The following is a 15218-nucleotide window of genomic DNA, read 5'->3' as shown; positions in this document are numbered from 1 at the left end:
AGCTCGGAGCTCCGTGGTTGGGGCCTGTACTTTTGGGTTGAGTAGAGAATGAAAAGTGTCAAAGAGACGTTTCGGGTTATTGGACAGTGAGGTGATGAGGGTGTTGAAATAGGTTTGTTTGGAGAGGTGAAGGGCAGTGTTGTATGTTCTAAGCATAAACTTGTAATGGATGAAATCTTCGTGTAGCTTGGATTTTCTCCACAGACGTTCGGCGCACCTGGAGCACCGCTGCAGGAAATGTGTTTGCAGGGAGTGCCAGGGTTGTCGCTGTCTGTGTTGTGGTGTTCTATTTATAGGGGGTGCAAATTTATCCAGGGCACTTTGAAGTGTTTCATTGTAATGCTTCAATGTAGAATCAGGACATGAGAGGGAGGAGATAGGGGCCAATGAAGACTGCAAGTTCTTCATAAGTTTCTGGGTGTTAATGGCTTGTATGTTTCTATAAGTATGGACAGTGGGGGTGACCTGAGCAGCCTGGCAGTTCTTGATAGAGAATGAAAGTAGATTGTGGTCAGAGAGCAGGAGAGGGGAGTTTGCAAAATCATCCACTGCACAAAGCCGAGAGAAGACCAAGTCGAGGGAGTTTCCGTCTAGATGCGTTGGAGAATTAGTAAGCTGCGAAAGACCAAATGAGGAGGTTAGAGATAAAAGGTGAGTAGCAGATGGGGAGAGGGGAAGAGCAATGGGGATGTTGAATATGTTGAAATCTCCCATGATGAGGGTAGGGATGTCACAGGAGAGAAAATGTGGTAGCCAAGTGGCAAAATGATCCAGGAACAAATGGGAGGAGCCGGGAGGACGATACACCACCGCCACTCGCATGGAGAAGGGGGGTGTAGAGTCTGACAGCATGGACCTCAAAAGAAGGGAAGACTAGTGAGGGTAGTTGAGGGATAACCTGAAAGGTACATTTTGGTGATAGGAGCAGACCAACGCCTCCACCTGCTCTGTTGTCTGATCTTGGGGTATGAGAGAAGTGTAGTGCCCCGTATGAAAGAGCAGCAGCAGCGGTAGTGTCTGACTGCTGGATCCAGGTTTCAGTAAGAGCAAGGAAGTTAAGAGAATTAGAAAGGAAAAAGTCATGAGTGAAGGAGAGTTTGTTACACACTGAGCGAGAATTCCAAAGTGCACAATTAAGAGAGACAGATGGCATGCAGGGAATATTGATAAGATTAGAGGGGTTTCTGAGTGTAGCAGTTGGGGGGGTTTGACTTTCTATAACATGGGGGACCAGGGTTGGAGCAATGTCTCCTGCGACTAGGAGAAGGAGGATAGAAAGAGTGAGCAGATGGTTAAGTGATTTGTGAGAGCGTCTCTTACGTTGAATGGTGGGACTGACTGGATCTGTGCAATTTAGCAATGTGAAAAGAGCATGAGTGCTATACATAGGAGGCGAAAGGAGTGAGGGACCGATATGGATAGAGTGTAGAGAGTTAATGCCAGGGCGGTGGATGTGTGTGAATGCAGCGGCCAGGATATAAATTACACAAATGCATATGGTATATATTTGTTGTTCTCCAGATGTACAGGGAGTAGATGTATATAAATGTAAATGTCTTACCTGTCTCCTGCCCTGTCATAACTGCCAGTACTTTGATACATGTACTTCGATTGTATGTGCATAAATGCCCCCTGCATAAATGCTCCCCTAAGCTATGTCTGAATATATAGGAGGCTAAGGCTTAGAACTTTTTTTTTTTTTGCGCTCTCTCTCGTTAATAAAACTAAATTGAGACAGCAGGACCCAATAAAATGTTGTGGTCAGATAAACAGATGTCCAGCACTACATGGATCATAAAGCACTTTGAAAAGTTTCTTGACCTCACAACATAAGGGGACAAGCAGAGTAAGTTGAAATAACTATATACCAGATATAAGCTTGCATAGTTGAAAACACATATATAGCATTCAGGATTAACTGCTAATTATTCTTGTGTGTGGTTTTTTTTAACCCTTTATTAATATAAGATTAATAATGGATAGGCGTCTTATTGACGCCTCTCCATTATTAACGCCTCTCCATTATTAACCGGGCTTAATGTCACCTTACCGTAGCAAGGTGACATTAACCCCTTATTACCCCATATGCAACCGCTACACGGCAGTGGGAAGAGAGGGGCTAAGTGCCATCATTTTTTGGGGGGTCCCCCTATTTTAATAGCCAGTAAAGGCTATGCAGACAGCTGTGGGCTGATATTCATAGCCTGGGAAGGGGTCATGGGTATTACCCCCTTCCCAGGCTACAAATATTGGCCCCTGGTCGTCGGCTTTCCCCCTCTGGCGCAGAAAATTGCGCGGGAGCCCACAGCATTTTTTTTTTTTAATAAAACGTTCATTAATAAACATCGGCCTTGCTATTATTTATCTATCTATATCTATTGTAAGGTAGCGCTGTCATTCGGGTAGGGGATACTCGCTTGGCAGCCAAATAGCCAGATCCGCCACGGGTTTTCCATAAAATAATAACAGTCCATGCGGTTTATTCATGCATTAAAACCATCAAAGCAATAGAAAACAGCATAGCGTCCATGACAGAGCTTCACTCTGTTAGCCCTGTGGTCACACAGGTTATGCAATGTTCCATTCGCAGGCTCTTCAGCCTCACAGATATCTCACCCCGTCAGGGTTTACCTCATGGCCGCTTCAGCTTACTGCAGACGTCCATTCCCTCCAGGGAACTATCAGGCACGTGCAGCCATTAAACACAGCGTTCACTTGCTGTCAAGAAGACAGGGACCTTCCAAAACGGACCAACCGGGTTCCTGCATTCACTCCATGTGACATACCCTGGCCACCTTATATGATCCGTAGCCACGCCCACCTGGTCACATGACTATGACCTCATCACAGGTCCTTCAACCACTCATACACACTTTACAATAGCGTTCTTAAACACACCTCCTGGGTTGGGTTTGTAGGTAACTGGTCTCACCAGTTACCTGGAGACTTCCCAAACACATTGAAACAGCACCTCAGCAGTATCACTGCTGATCAACACATGCAGAAGTCTCCATCCCAAGGCCACCCACCTTGAGATACATAACGATCATTCAGTATTCTGCCACTCATCCTCTCTCCTAGGACATCCACACAGCGCCCCCTAGTGGACACAGTGGTCACTACACCACACTATCCATAGATATATCAAAAGATAGATATATCTATGGATATATCTGTCTGTGGGTGTTTTTAAAAACTGATCCGTTGGAAAAACGGATCCGTTGCATCAGGTTTTCACAATCTGCGACGGATCCGTCGAGCTGACGGATTGTGACTGATGTAAAAAAACTGATGTGTGAAAGAGGCCTTAGACTAATAAGAAGTTGCGGTCACAAGATGACGGATCAGGACCGTAGTGGTGCCAGGAAAAGCTGAAGACAGTGGCTGTGAGAATATCACTATTTTTATTGGACAAGTAACAAAAATTTTTTTTTTTTATCAGTGAAGCACATTTAACCTCATTTCACATATAATTCCAGGACATGATCGATCAGATGCTATCTATACTTCAGACAAATTCTCATCCACATGCCCACGTCTGAATACTCCAGAATGTAGACCCCACAAATGTTCTTAAAAAGACACGTCATCTGACAATTCCAGGACTTGATTACTCACAAATACTTTTGACTGTTTTTATGACTATGCCTTGCTACACAAATCTTTTGTTTCAATTTATCCCTTTGGTGACCACCAATATGTCGTTTTGCTAACCTCACATATCAGACAATAGCATCCCCCGACTGGTGAAAATGCCTCAGTTGTTGACTGTACACTATAACTGACACTTTGCTGTACCAGCTTTGATTGGTGTTGGCACAAACCATGGCTTTTTCACCCCTTAAATGCTGCTGTAAATAGTGATGACGGCATGTGAATGGTTGACAGCGTGTGGGGGCTCCCTCTTTAACTCCATCAGTGCCCTGAGATCATGATTGTGTGGTACTGATGTTTTCCATGGCAATTCATGGCCAAATAACAGCCTAAGGGCTCCTACTCACTTGCGAGAGACTCGCACGATTTTCGTGCCAGGTTCGAGTCTCTCGCAAGTGAGTGTGAGCCCTTAGAGTGCCGGCTACAGTGACCTGTTCAGAAGTTAGCAACATTTAGGTGGTAAAAATAACATTTTTCCTTCCTGTCATGCCACTCCACTTTGTATTAATTGCTGAAAAGCACCAGAATAGTTAATAAACTACTTGTCAGCAGTTTTGAATACACTGAGGCTTGCTGTTTTTAAAATGTTCTCACTTTTGGGGATTGTATGAGTTATAAGTTCACCAAAGTCACTTCAAAACTGAATAGGTCCCTAAAAAAATAAGTTTTGTAAATTTCACTCTAACAAAATAAAAGGATATTTTAAAAATGGTGGTGATGACATGAGGGAAATGCTATTTAATTACTATTTTATGCAGTATGACTGTTTTCATTAAAGGGATAATCATTCAAAGTTTGAAAATTGCTAATTTTAGGAATTTTTTCACAAATTTCAGATATTTTATAAATAAACGCAGAAAATATCGACATAAATTTACTATTAACCCCTTCACAACCAATGACGCCATATAAGCGTCATGAAAACTGGTGCCAATCTGACCAGTGACGCCTATGTGGTGTCATGACTTTAAAGCCCCCCTGCGGGTCGGGTGACCTAGGTCACTGAAAGGTCACCCGACCCACAGATACAGGGGGCTTTGTTCTTCACCATAGGGAGCGTGGCTTCGCCCCCACGTGACTACGATCGCTCTGATTGGCTGTTAAAAGTGAAACAGCCAATCAGCGATAGTAATATTTCATCAATGAAAATTGATGAAATATTACAATCCAGCCATGTCTGACACTGCTGTAGCATCGGACATAGCTGGTGACAGCGATCCGACCTCCCCACCCATTAACGGGGGCGATCTGCCCCCCCGCCACTGATAGCGGCGATGTGCCGCCGCTGTCATCATCCCCCCCCTCCTTCCTTCCGCTCCCCCTCGGCTTCCGATCGCCCCTCCTCCCACCCCCCGGTACTCACCGAGTGCCGTTATGGCTCCCGGTGTCTCGCGGTCCTGGACCATGGGCGCCGCCATATTGGAAAATGGGCGCATGCGCAGTGCGCCCGTCAGCTGCAATTTCCATTCATTCATTTTGATCACTGTGATAAACTCTCACAGTGATCAAAATAGAATGAAAAGTAAATAAACCCCCCGTTTATCACCCCCCATGGGCAGGATCAACTAATAAAATAAAGAAATTATTTTTATTTTTCCATTAGGGTTAGGGTTGGAAAGAGGGTTAGGGTTGGAATTAGGGTTAGGGTTGGAATTAGGGTTAGAATTAGGGTTAGGGTTGGAATTAGGGTTAGAATTAGGGTTAGGGTTGGAATTAGGGTTAGAATTAGAGTTAGGGTTGGAATTAGGGTTAGGCTTCTGGTTAGGGTTATGGTTAGGGTTGGGATTAAGGTTAGGGGTGTGTTGGGTTAGGGTTATGGTTAGGGTTGGGATTAGGATTAGGGATGTGTTGGGGTTAGGGCTGTGGTTAGGGGTGTGTTGGGGTTAGGGTTGAAGTTAGAATTGTGGGGTTTCCACTGTTTAGGCACATCAGGGGGTCTCCAAACGCGACATGGTGCAACCATTGATTCCAGCCAATTTTGCGTTCAAAAAGTTAAACGGTTCTCCCTCCCTTCCAAGCCCCGACATGTGCCCAAACAGTGGTTTACCCCAACATATGGGGTATCAGCTTACTCAGGAAAAATTGCACAACAACTTTGGGGGTCTGATTTCTCCTGGTACCCTTGGGAAAATGAAAAATTGGGAGCTAAAAAAATATTTTTGTGGAACATTTTTTATTTTTTTTTATTTTCACGTCTCTGCGTTATAAACTTCTGTGAAGCACTTGGGGGTTCAAAGTGCTCACCAGGCATCTAGATAAGTTCCTTGGGAGGTCTAGTTTCCAAAATGGTGTCACTTGTGGGGGGTTTCTATTGTTTAGGCACATCAGGGGCTCTGCAAATGTAACGACCGCAGACCATTCCATCAAAGTCTGCATTTCAAAACGTCACTACTTCCATTCCAAGCCCTTACGTGTGCCCGAGCAATGGTTCCCCCCCATATCTGGGGCACCAGCGTACTCAGGACAAACTGGTCAACAACTTTTGGGGTCCAATTTATCCTGCTACCCTTGTGAAAAAAAATTGCTGGCTAAAAATCTTTTTTTTTTTTTGAGGAAAAAAAAATATTTTTTATTTTTACGGCTCTGCGTTATAAACTTCTGTGAAGCGCTTGGGGGTTCAAGGTGCTCACCACACATCTAGATAAGTTCCTTGGGGGGTCTAGTTTCCAAAATGGGGTCACTTGTGGGGGGGTTCCACAGTTTAGGTACATCAGGGGCTCTGCAAATGTAACATGATGCCCGCAGACCATTCCATCAAAGTCAGCATTTCAAAATGTCACTACTTCCCTTCCGAGCCCCAACGTGTGCCCAAACAGTGGTTCCCCCCCCCCCCCACATATGGGGTACCAGCATACACAGGACAAACTGGACAACAACTTTTGGGGTCTAATTTATCCTGGTACCCTTGTGAAAATAAAAAATTGCGCACTAAAAAATAATTTTTTGCACTATCTAGATAAGTTCCTTGGGGGGGTCTAGTTTCCAAAATGGGGTCATTTGAGGGGGAGCTCCAATGTTTAGGCACACAGGGGCTCTCCAAACACAACATGGTGTCCGCTAATGACTAGAAGTAATTTGCATTTCAAAAAGTCAAATGGCGCTCCTTCCCTTCTGAGCCCTGCCGTGTGCCCAAACAGTGGTCCCCCCCACATATGGGGTACCAGCGTACTCAGGAAAAACGGGACCACAACTTTTGTGGTTCAATTTCTCCTGTTAGCCTTGTGAAAATTAAAAATAGTGTGCTAAAAATCATTTTTGAGGAAAAAAAAATATTTTGCATTTTCACTGCTCTGTGTTATAAACTTTTGTGAAGCACTTGGGGGTTCAAAGTGCTCACTACACATCTAGATAAGTTCCTTAGGGGGTCTAGTTTCCAAAATGGGGTCACTTGTGGAGGAGCTCCAATGTTTAGGTGCACAGGGGCTCTCCAAACGTGACTTGGTGTCCGATTAACGATTGGAGCTAATTTTCCATTTGAAAAGTCAAATGGTGCTCCTTCCCTTCCGGACCCTGCCGTGCGCTCAAACAGTGGTTTATGACCACATATGAGGTATCGGTGTACTCAGGAGAAATTACTCAACAAATTTTAGGATCCTTTTTATCCTGTTGCCCATGTGAAAATGAAAAAACAGGCTAAAAGAAAATTTTTGTGAAAAAAAAAGTACTTTTTTTTTTTTTTTTTACAGATCAATTTGTGAAGTACCTGGGGGTTCAAAGTGAACACAATGCATCTAGATAAGTTCCTTGGGGGGGGTCTAGTTTCCAAAATGGGGTCACTTGTGGAGGAGCACCAATGTTTATGCACACGTGCTCTCCAAACGTGATATGGCAACCGCTAAATATTCCAGCATATTTTCCATTCAAAAAGTCAAATGGCGCTCCTTCTCTTCTGAGCCCTGCCGTTCGCCCAAACAGTGGTTTTTGACCACATATGAGGTAATGGTGTACTCTGGAGAAATTGCCCAACAAATTTTAGGATCCATTTTATCTTGTTGCCCATGTGAAAATGAAAAAATTGATGCTAAAAGAAAATTTTTGTTGGAAAAATTAAAATGTCCATTTTTTCTTTCCACGTTGCTTTAGTTCCTGTGAAACACCTGAAGGGTTAATAATCTTCTTGAATGTAGTTTTGAGTAGCTTGAGGGGTGCAGTTTTTATTATGGTGTCACTTTTGGGTATTTTCTGCCATATAGACCCCTCAAAGTGACTTCAAATGTGAGGTGGTCCCTAAAAAAAAAATGGTTTTGTAAATTTTATTGTAAAAATGAGAAATCGCTGGTCAACTTTTAACCCTTATAACTTCATAACAAAAAAATATTTTGTTTCCAAAATTGTGCTGATGTAAAGTAGACATGTGGGAAATGTTATTTAGTAACTATTTTGTGTCATAACTCTCTGGTTTAACAGAATAAAAATTCAAAATTTGAAAATTGCGAAATTTTCTAAATTTTTGCCAAATTTCTGATTTTTTTCACAAATAAACGCAAAAATTATCAACCTAAATTTACCACTAAGATGAAGCCCAATGTGTCACGAAAAAACATTCTCAGAATCGCTAGGATCCGTTGAAGCGTTCCTGAGTTATTACCTCATAAGGGGACACTGGTCAGAATTGCAAAAAATGGCCTGGTCATTAAGGTCAAAATAGGCTTGGTCATGAAGGGGTTAACATAAACTACAATGTGTCACAAATAAAACAATCTGAAAATAAATCAATGAGATCCGTTGAAACGTTCTAGAGTTATTAACACATAAAGTGACACTGGCCAGATTTGAAAAACTTGGCCCGGTCACTAAATGGTTATATTACTTATATATTATTTATATCCTTGATGCGGGCATGATCATTTTATTGCAGGATCTCTAATGTTGAGGCTGTTCCACACTTATACACTATGGGCTTTACTGCACGGTTCTTTGCCGAACCTCCTATACCAGGCAATACTTTTATTATTATTATTATTATTATTATGCATTTATTTAGCGCCATTTATTCCATGGCGCTTTACATGTGAAAAGGGGAAATATAGACCAGTATAGTAAACATGTGTAAGACAAGGGACCCACAAGTACATAAGGAGAGGTGACCCTGCCCGCGAGGGCTCACAGTCTACAGGGATGGGTGAGGATACAGTAGGAGAGGGTAGAGCAGGTCATGCTGTGGTTCAGTAGACCGAGGATCATTGCAGGCTGTAGGCTTGTCGGAACAGGTGGGTCTTCAGGTTCTTCTTGAAGGTTTCCGTTGATGGTGAGAGTCTGATGTGTTGCGGCAGGGAGTTCCAGAGTATGGGGAAGCACGGGAGAAGTCTTGTATGCGGTTGTGGTAAGAAGGGATAAGTTGGGAGTAGAGAAGGAGATCTTGAGATGATCGAAGGTTGCGTGCGGGTAGGTACCTAGAGACCATGTCACAGAGGAGACAGGAGGAGACAGGTTGTGGATGGCTTTTTATGTCATTGTTAGGGTTTTGAATTAGAGCCTTTGGGCGATAGGAAGCCAGTGAAGGGCCTGGCATAGGGGGGAGGCTGGGGAATAGCGGGGAGACAGGTGGATTAGTCGGGCAGCAGTGTAGGATGGACTGGAGCAGAGCCAGAGTGCTAGAGGGGAGGCCAGAGAGTAGGAGGTTGCAGTAGTCGAGGCGGGAGATAAGAGCATGCACTAGTGTTTTTGTGGTTTCATGGTTGAGGAATGAGCGGATCCAGGAAATATTTTTGAGTTTGAGGCGGCAGGAGGAGGCGAGGTCTTGGATATGTGGTTTGAAAGAGAGCGCAGAGTCGGGGATCATCCCAAGGCACCGAGCGTACGGGACTGGGGAAAGAGAGCAGCCGTTGACATTGATGGATAGGTCTGGTGGAGGGGTAGAGTGAGATGGGGGAAAGATGATGAATTCTGTTTTGTCCATGTTCAGTTTGAGAAAGCGAGCAGAGAAGAAGGCTGAGATAGCAGACAGACATTGTGGGATTTCAGTCAGTAAGGAGGCGAGGTTGGGTCCAGATAGGTAGATCTGCGTGTCATCGGCATAGAGGTGATACAGCAAACCGTGGGATTCTATGAGCTGTCCCAAGCCGAAGGTATAGATGGAGAATAGTAGGGGTCCTAGGACAGAGCCTTGGGGAACACCGACAGACAGGGGGCGAGGTGAGGAGGTGGTGTGTGAGAGGGAGACACTAAATGTTCGGTCTGATAGGTATGCTGAGATCCAGGATAGGGCCAGGTCTGTGATGCCAAGAGATGAGAGTCTGTAGCAGGAGGGAATGGTCTACGGTGTCGAAGGCAGAGGACAGGTCCAGGAGAAGGAGGACCGAGTAGTGTCACTTGCTCTTGGCGGTTAGTAAGTCGTTAGTGACTTTAGTTAGGGCGGTTTCACTTGAGTGATGCGGTCGGAAGCCAGATTGTAACCGGTCAAAGAGGGAACAGGAGGAGAGGTGGGAGGACAGTTCAAGATATACATGCTGTTCCAGTAGTTTTGAGGCGTAAGGGAGAAGAGATATTGGGCGATAGTTAGACACAGAGGATTGGTCAAGGGAGGGCTTTTTGAGGATGGGTGTGATTGAGGCATGTTTGAAGGATGAGATGTTAGAGATGGGATGAGGACTGTGGCCAAGTTAGGGATGAGGTGAGACGGGAGTGGGTCGAGGGCACAAGTGGTGAGGTGTGATCTTGACAGAAGGGTGGAGAGCTGATCTTCTGTCATGGTGGAGAAGCTGGCTTTTGCAGAACAGGGCTGAGCGGCTAAGAGGGGCATTGAGGGCTGCGGGCCAAAGTTTTGTCTGATCGTGTCGATCTTCTGCTTAAAGAAGGAGGCAAAGTCTTCGGCAGAAATGAGAGGAGGGGGAGGAGGTGCTGTGGGACGGAGTAGAGAATTGAAAGTGTTGAAGAGCTGTTTAGGGTTGTGAGACAGGGAGGATATGAGAGATGCGAAGTAAGTTTGTTTTGCGGCAGAGAGCGTGGATTTAAAGCTGGCAAGGGACTGCTTGTATGCGCTGAAGTGCTCAGTAGAATGGGTTCTCTTCCATCTCCGCTCAGCGGCCTTGGAAACCCGTCTCAGTTCTTTGGTCGGGCTGGTGAGCCAGGGCTGCCTGTTGATTGTTCGAGTTTTGCTCTGCATGAGGGGGGCAGCTGAATCAAGCATTGCTGTTATTGTGGTGTTATAAAAGGTGGCAGCAGCATCTGTGTCATGAAGGGAAGCTATGTCTGTAAGAGGGAGAAGGGATTCAGAGAGTGATTGTAAATTGAGGTGTTTGAGATTCCTGCGAGGGTGAGCGAGTTTATGGAGCGGGGGTTGCGCAGTAGGAGAGGAGAGGGAGGAGAATGTCAGTAGGTTGTGGTCAGACAGGGGGAGGGGTGAGTTTTTGAGATTAGTCAGGGAACAGAGTCGGGTGTAGATAAGGTCCAGCGTGTGACCATCTTTGTGAGTGGCCGCAGAGGACCATTGAGTGAGGCCGAGGGAAGCCGTGAGTGATAGAAGTTTAGAGGCAGCCGGGGTGGAAGTGTCAATGGGGATGTTGAAGTCGCCCATGATGATGGTGGGGATGTCAGCAGAAAGGAAATGGAGTAGCCAGGTGGTGAAGTGGTCAAGAAAGGTGGAGATGACTAGTTCTGGGGGGCGGTAGATGACAGCCAGTTGGAGGGGGAATAGATGCGGACGGAGTCCACCTCGAATGAGGGAAGAGTAGCGGAGGGTGGCAAAGGAATTGGGGTAAAGGAGCAGGTATCAGACAGGAGCAAGCCATCTCCTCCACCACGTTTGTAGCTGGGGCGAGGGGTGTGAGAGAGATGGAATCAGCCATAGGAAAGCGGATACTTTATGGATTCTGTAGTGGATTTGTTGTTTTGTGCACATAGTGATTCCTACCTTGGCAGGCAGGAACCTGCTATGGTGTACCACGTCTATTGGCACATTCGTCTCTCATCTAGGGATTGATGGAGCTAAACTGACGTTGCACGACCAGTCTCTGAAAGATAAACCTGTCATTCTAGACCTGCTGGTGTTCTTTCATCTTTGGAACAAACTCAGGTTTGTCACATAGTTGAGTGTAGTATTTTCCTACGCATTTTGACCTTCATTCGAGAACAGTTTATTCTTTCTGCAACAATATATGCAATTATGGGGCAACTGTTTTGTTAGCAAGACCAAGTTTTATAATCAGCAAATGTGCTTTAGGGCATGGCTCCCTCTGGGGGTAATAATTCGTAAAAGAATTTTCTTGTTTAATAGCTCAATATATCTGTAAGCTTTGAATGGATCCTGGAATTTCATCAATTTTACCCTAAAGACCAAATGGTTCAACATCTATTCTAGGCACAGCGTGTGTCCAGTATTCATATTGGATGCATTTCTGAACACTGAATAACTAGTGCAATAAAATCTGTGGTGTGTTCCTCAGAATGTACAAAAAAAATTCATAAAAATGATAGCGAAAAAATGCAAATTTTCAAACTTGTGTTGCATCAACTGCATAAAAAATGCCATCACACTATTCACTACCTCAATAGATAAATACATTACAGTGTGTAATTTACAAGAGAGACATTGTATGGGGATTTCTGTTCTTGAACCAGGTTCTGCAAATATGTTAATCTATTGCAAATAGAGCCCAATTTGTGTTCCAAAATTCACATTGTGCCCCTTGCCTTCCAAGCCCTGTCGTTTGTCCAAACAGAATTTTTTGACAACATGTGGGGTATCATCGTACTCGTAACAAAGTGGGTACCAAACTGCGGGGTCAACTGCTTTGTGTTGCAACTTGCAATAGTGAAGAATTTGGGGCTAAAACAAGATTTTCATGAAACAATTAACATTTTTAATATGGCAACCTAATGTTTTATCAAATTCTGTGTAGTACCTATCGGTTCAAAATGTTCACTGAAACCTTGTATAAAATCCTTGCGGATTTCCAAAATGGGGTCAGTTGGGTGTTTCTGCTGTTTAGGCACCTTAGGGGCCCTTCAAATGCGACATGGTGCCCAACATTTTTCATCTATTTTTTTTGTTCCAAAATTTCAAATATTTCTCCTTTCCTTTCAAGCTCTGCCATTTGCTCAAACAGCACTTTTTAACTACATGTGGGATATCGCCACACTCATAAGAAAGTGGGTAACAAACTGCGAGGTCCACTTTTTTGTGTTACCACTTGCAAAAGTGAAAAAATTTGGGTTGAACCAACATTTTGGAGGTAGAATTAAAATTTATTTTTCATTCCACTTTGCATTAATTGCTCTGTAGCACCTGAAGGGTTAAACAGTTTCCTGACAGCAATTTTGAAGTATTTGAGAGGTGCGGTTTTTAAAATGGCATCACTTTTGGGGAGTCTCCAATACATAGTCCCCTCAAAGTCCATTTAAATCTGAATAGGTCCCTAAAGAAATAGGTTTTGTAAATTTGTTGAAAAAATGAGAAATGACTGAGAAATATTTACCCTCTCTACAGAGCTGTGGAGTCTGAGTCGGTATAAAATGGTTTATAATAAATTGGGTACAGTAGTGCAATGCAGGATGTGCTGAATATTTTTTTAATCAGAATTTGGGAAAGTTACAAAATGTTCTATGTCTGATCTAAGGATCTGGGCTTTTAGCTTAGAATCTGAATCTGTTCTCCACTATATGTACATGCTCAGTAGTGAGGCAGTGCTGTGGGGTCGTGGTCAGGGAAATTGAGAAGTCGCAGTCAGAGGTTTGGCGTACTGACAGCACAGCCCTACCCTTGTAAAAACAAAATAAAATGATGCAGATGTAAAGTAGACGTATGGAAATGTTATTTATTATTTCATACAGCATGACTAACTGGTTTAAGGATATTAAGATTGAAAGTTTGCAAACTGAGAAATAATATATATAATATAATTTTTGGCCTCGTCATTAAGATCAAAATTAGCTCAGTCACTAAGATGTTAATAACATGTTGCTCACCTTTTAGGCTGTGTGCCCACGTAGCGATTTTTAAGCGTTTCCGCGGTGTTTTTTAATGCACGATTCTGCCGCGGAAACGCTTAAAGTAAGCGTTCCATGCATTTGTAATAGAAAACGCACATGTTGTGCCAATGGTGCGTTTTTTACCGCTGCGGAATCGCGTAGCGGTAAAAAAATGCAGCATGTTCATTAACTTTGCGGAATCGCCCGCGATTCCGCATACCATCAATTATATGAGCAAAAACGCATGGGAAAACGCGTGTCAAAACGCTTGACAATCGCGTCAAAAAGCGCATGCGATTTCCCTGGCAAGGGCATGCGTTTCTGCTCAGGAAAAAATCGCTACGTGGGCACATAGCCTTAAGCTTTTTTATTATAGTATACTCATATTTACAAATACTTTATCATGTTAGGCTGAAGATATTGGTCCTTGGTTTAACCTAAGCGCTCAGGAGTTGCAACCAATTTTCTCTGCAGTCGCTATTGATGAAGGTGTAAGTTATGTCAAGTCTCGGATCTGCCCAGAAGATGCCTGGCATGGAGGCAATTCCCTGCTCATTGAAGGAACATTGTCTGCGGACACTAAGGGGGTTTCTTTGAAGTAAGTGAAAAGCGATAATATAGGGTGGGATGGTTTAACTTTGAAAATTGCTAGGACCAGATTTACAAATTTTGTTTTTCCATTTGACTATTAAGATTTTAGTGTGTGGAGTGTTTTTTGCAACCATTTTTGGGTGTGTTCACACTGGGCGTTTTTGCTGTTTTTTTTATGCTAATTTTGAGCTACTTTTTACATTACCAGCAAAGCCTATGAGATTTCAGAAATCTCAGGCACACACATTCGTTTTTTTATATCATCGGGATTTTGTGCTTTCCTGCGTTTTTTGGACATAGAGCACGTCTTTCAGCGTTTTTGCAGCGTTTTTCACCCATTGAATGGTGGTTGAAAAAACGCAGGTATCATTACTTGCAGCGTTTTTTCCACAGAAAAGTCATGGACACTAGCATGGACAAAGAGACTTGAAAAACGTACCAAAAAAAAAGTGCCAGATTTGCACCAAAAATGCACCTAAGCCTCTGTTTTTGCTGCAGCTTCTTTTCTGCCAAGAAGATCCGGTTTTGCTGCAGAAAAAAAAAAGCATCAAAAACGCCCAGAGTGAACTTACCCTTTTATGTAAAATAGTTTACACACACAAGAGATATTTGCTTTTAATGTGTCTATGTACCGTATATGCACCCATTGGCTTCAGAGATTGTACGTTGTAGATTAGGAATTTTTTTGTATATTTATGGCTCCATTCATACGTGTCAATGGCTCTATTTAAAGAGAACCTGTCATGTTAAAAAACGCTACTATCCTGCATATATGGGGTTGATCTGCAGGTTTTTGACATTCGGCCGCACCACTGAAGGTCCAGCTGTCGTGAGAAAATGTAACTTTTTTCCTTCCGGGGTCCTCAGGCTTTCAGTCATAAAAGCACAGCTTCAGTCACCGCTTGATACATAGTGAATGGCAGCTGTAACCATGCCCCAGCATTGACTGACAGCCAGATCAGCAGTGCATCAGTGCAAAGCAGGCTGTCAGTCAGTGCCGAGTCATGGATACAGCCGTCTCTCACTACTGAGCGATGAATGAAGCCTTTATGACTGAATTCCGG

General features: G+C 43.7%; 1 protein-coding gene across 2 annotated transcripts in view; it reads left to right on the top strand.

The window, feature by feature from the left end:
• Positions 1 to 15218, top strand: part of ENGASE (endo-beta-N-acetylglucosaminidase) — a 122528-nt gene that overhangs the window by 95914 nt on the left and 11396 nt on the right. For both annotated transcript variants that reach the window (XM_073588065.1, XM_073588064.1), the window contains one exon: positions 13974 to 14161. In XM_073588065.1, the coding sequence (XP_073444166.1) occupies positions 13974 to 14161 (188 nt within the window). The remainder of the gene's footprint in view (positions 1 to 13973; positions 14162 to 15218) is intronic.

This window comes from Dendrobates tinctorius, unplaced genomic scaffold (genome assembly GCF_039654945.1).
Source record: "Dendrobates tinctorius isolate UK_male_01 unplaced genomic scaffold, ASM3965494v1 ptg000103l, whole genome shotgun sequence".
In the NCBI taxonomy this organism is placed as follows: domain Eukaryota; kingdom Metazoa; phylum Chordata; class Amphibia; order Anura; family Dendrobatidae; genus Dendrobates; species Dendrobates tinctorius.
This window is presented reverse-complemented; position numbering and strand designations above follow the sequence as displayed.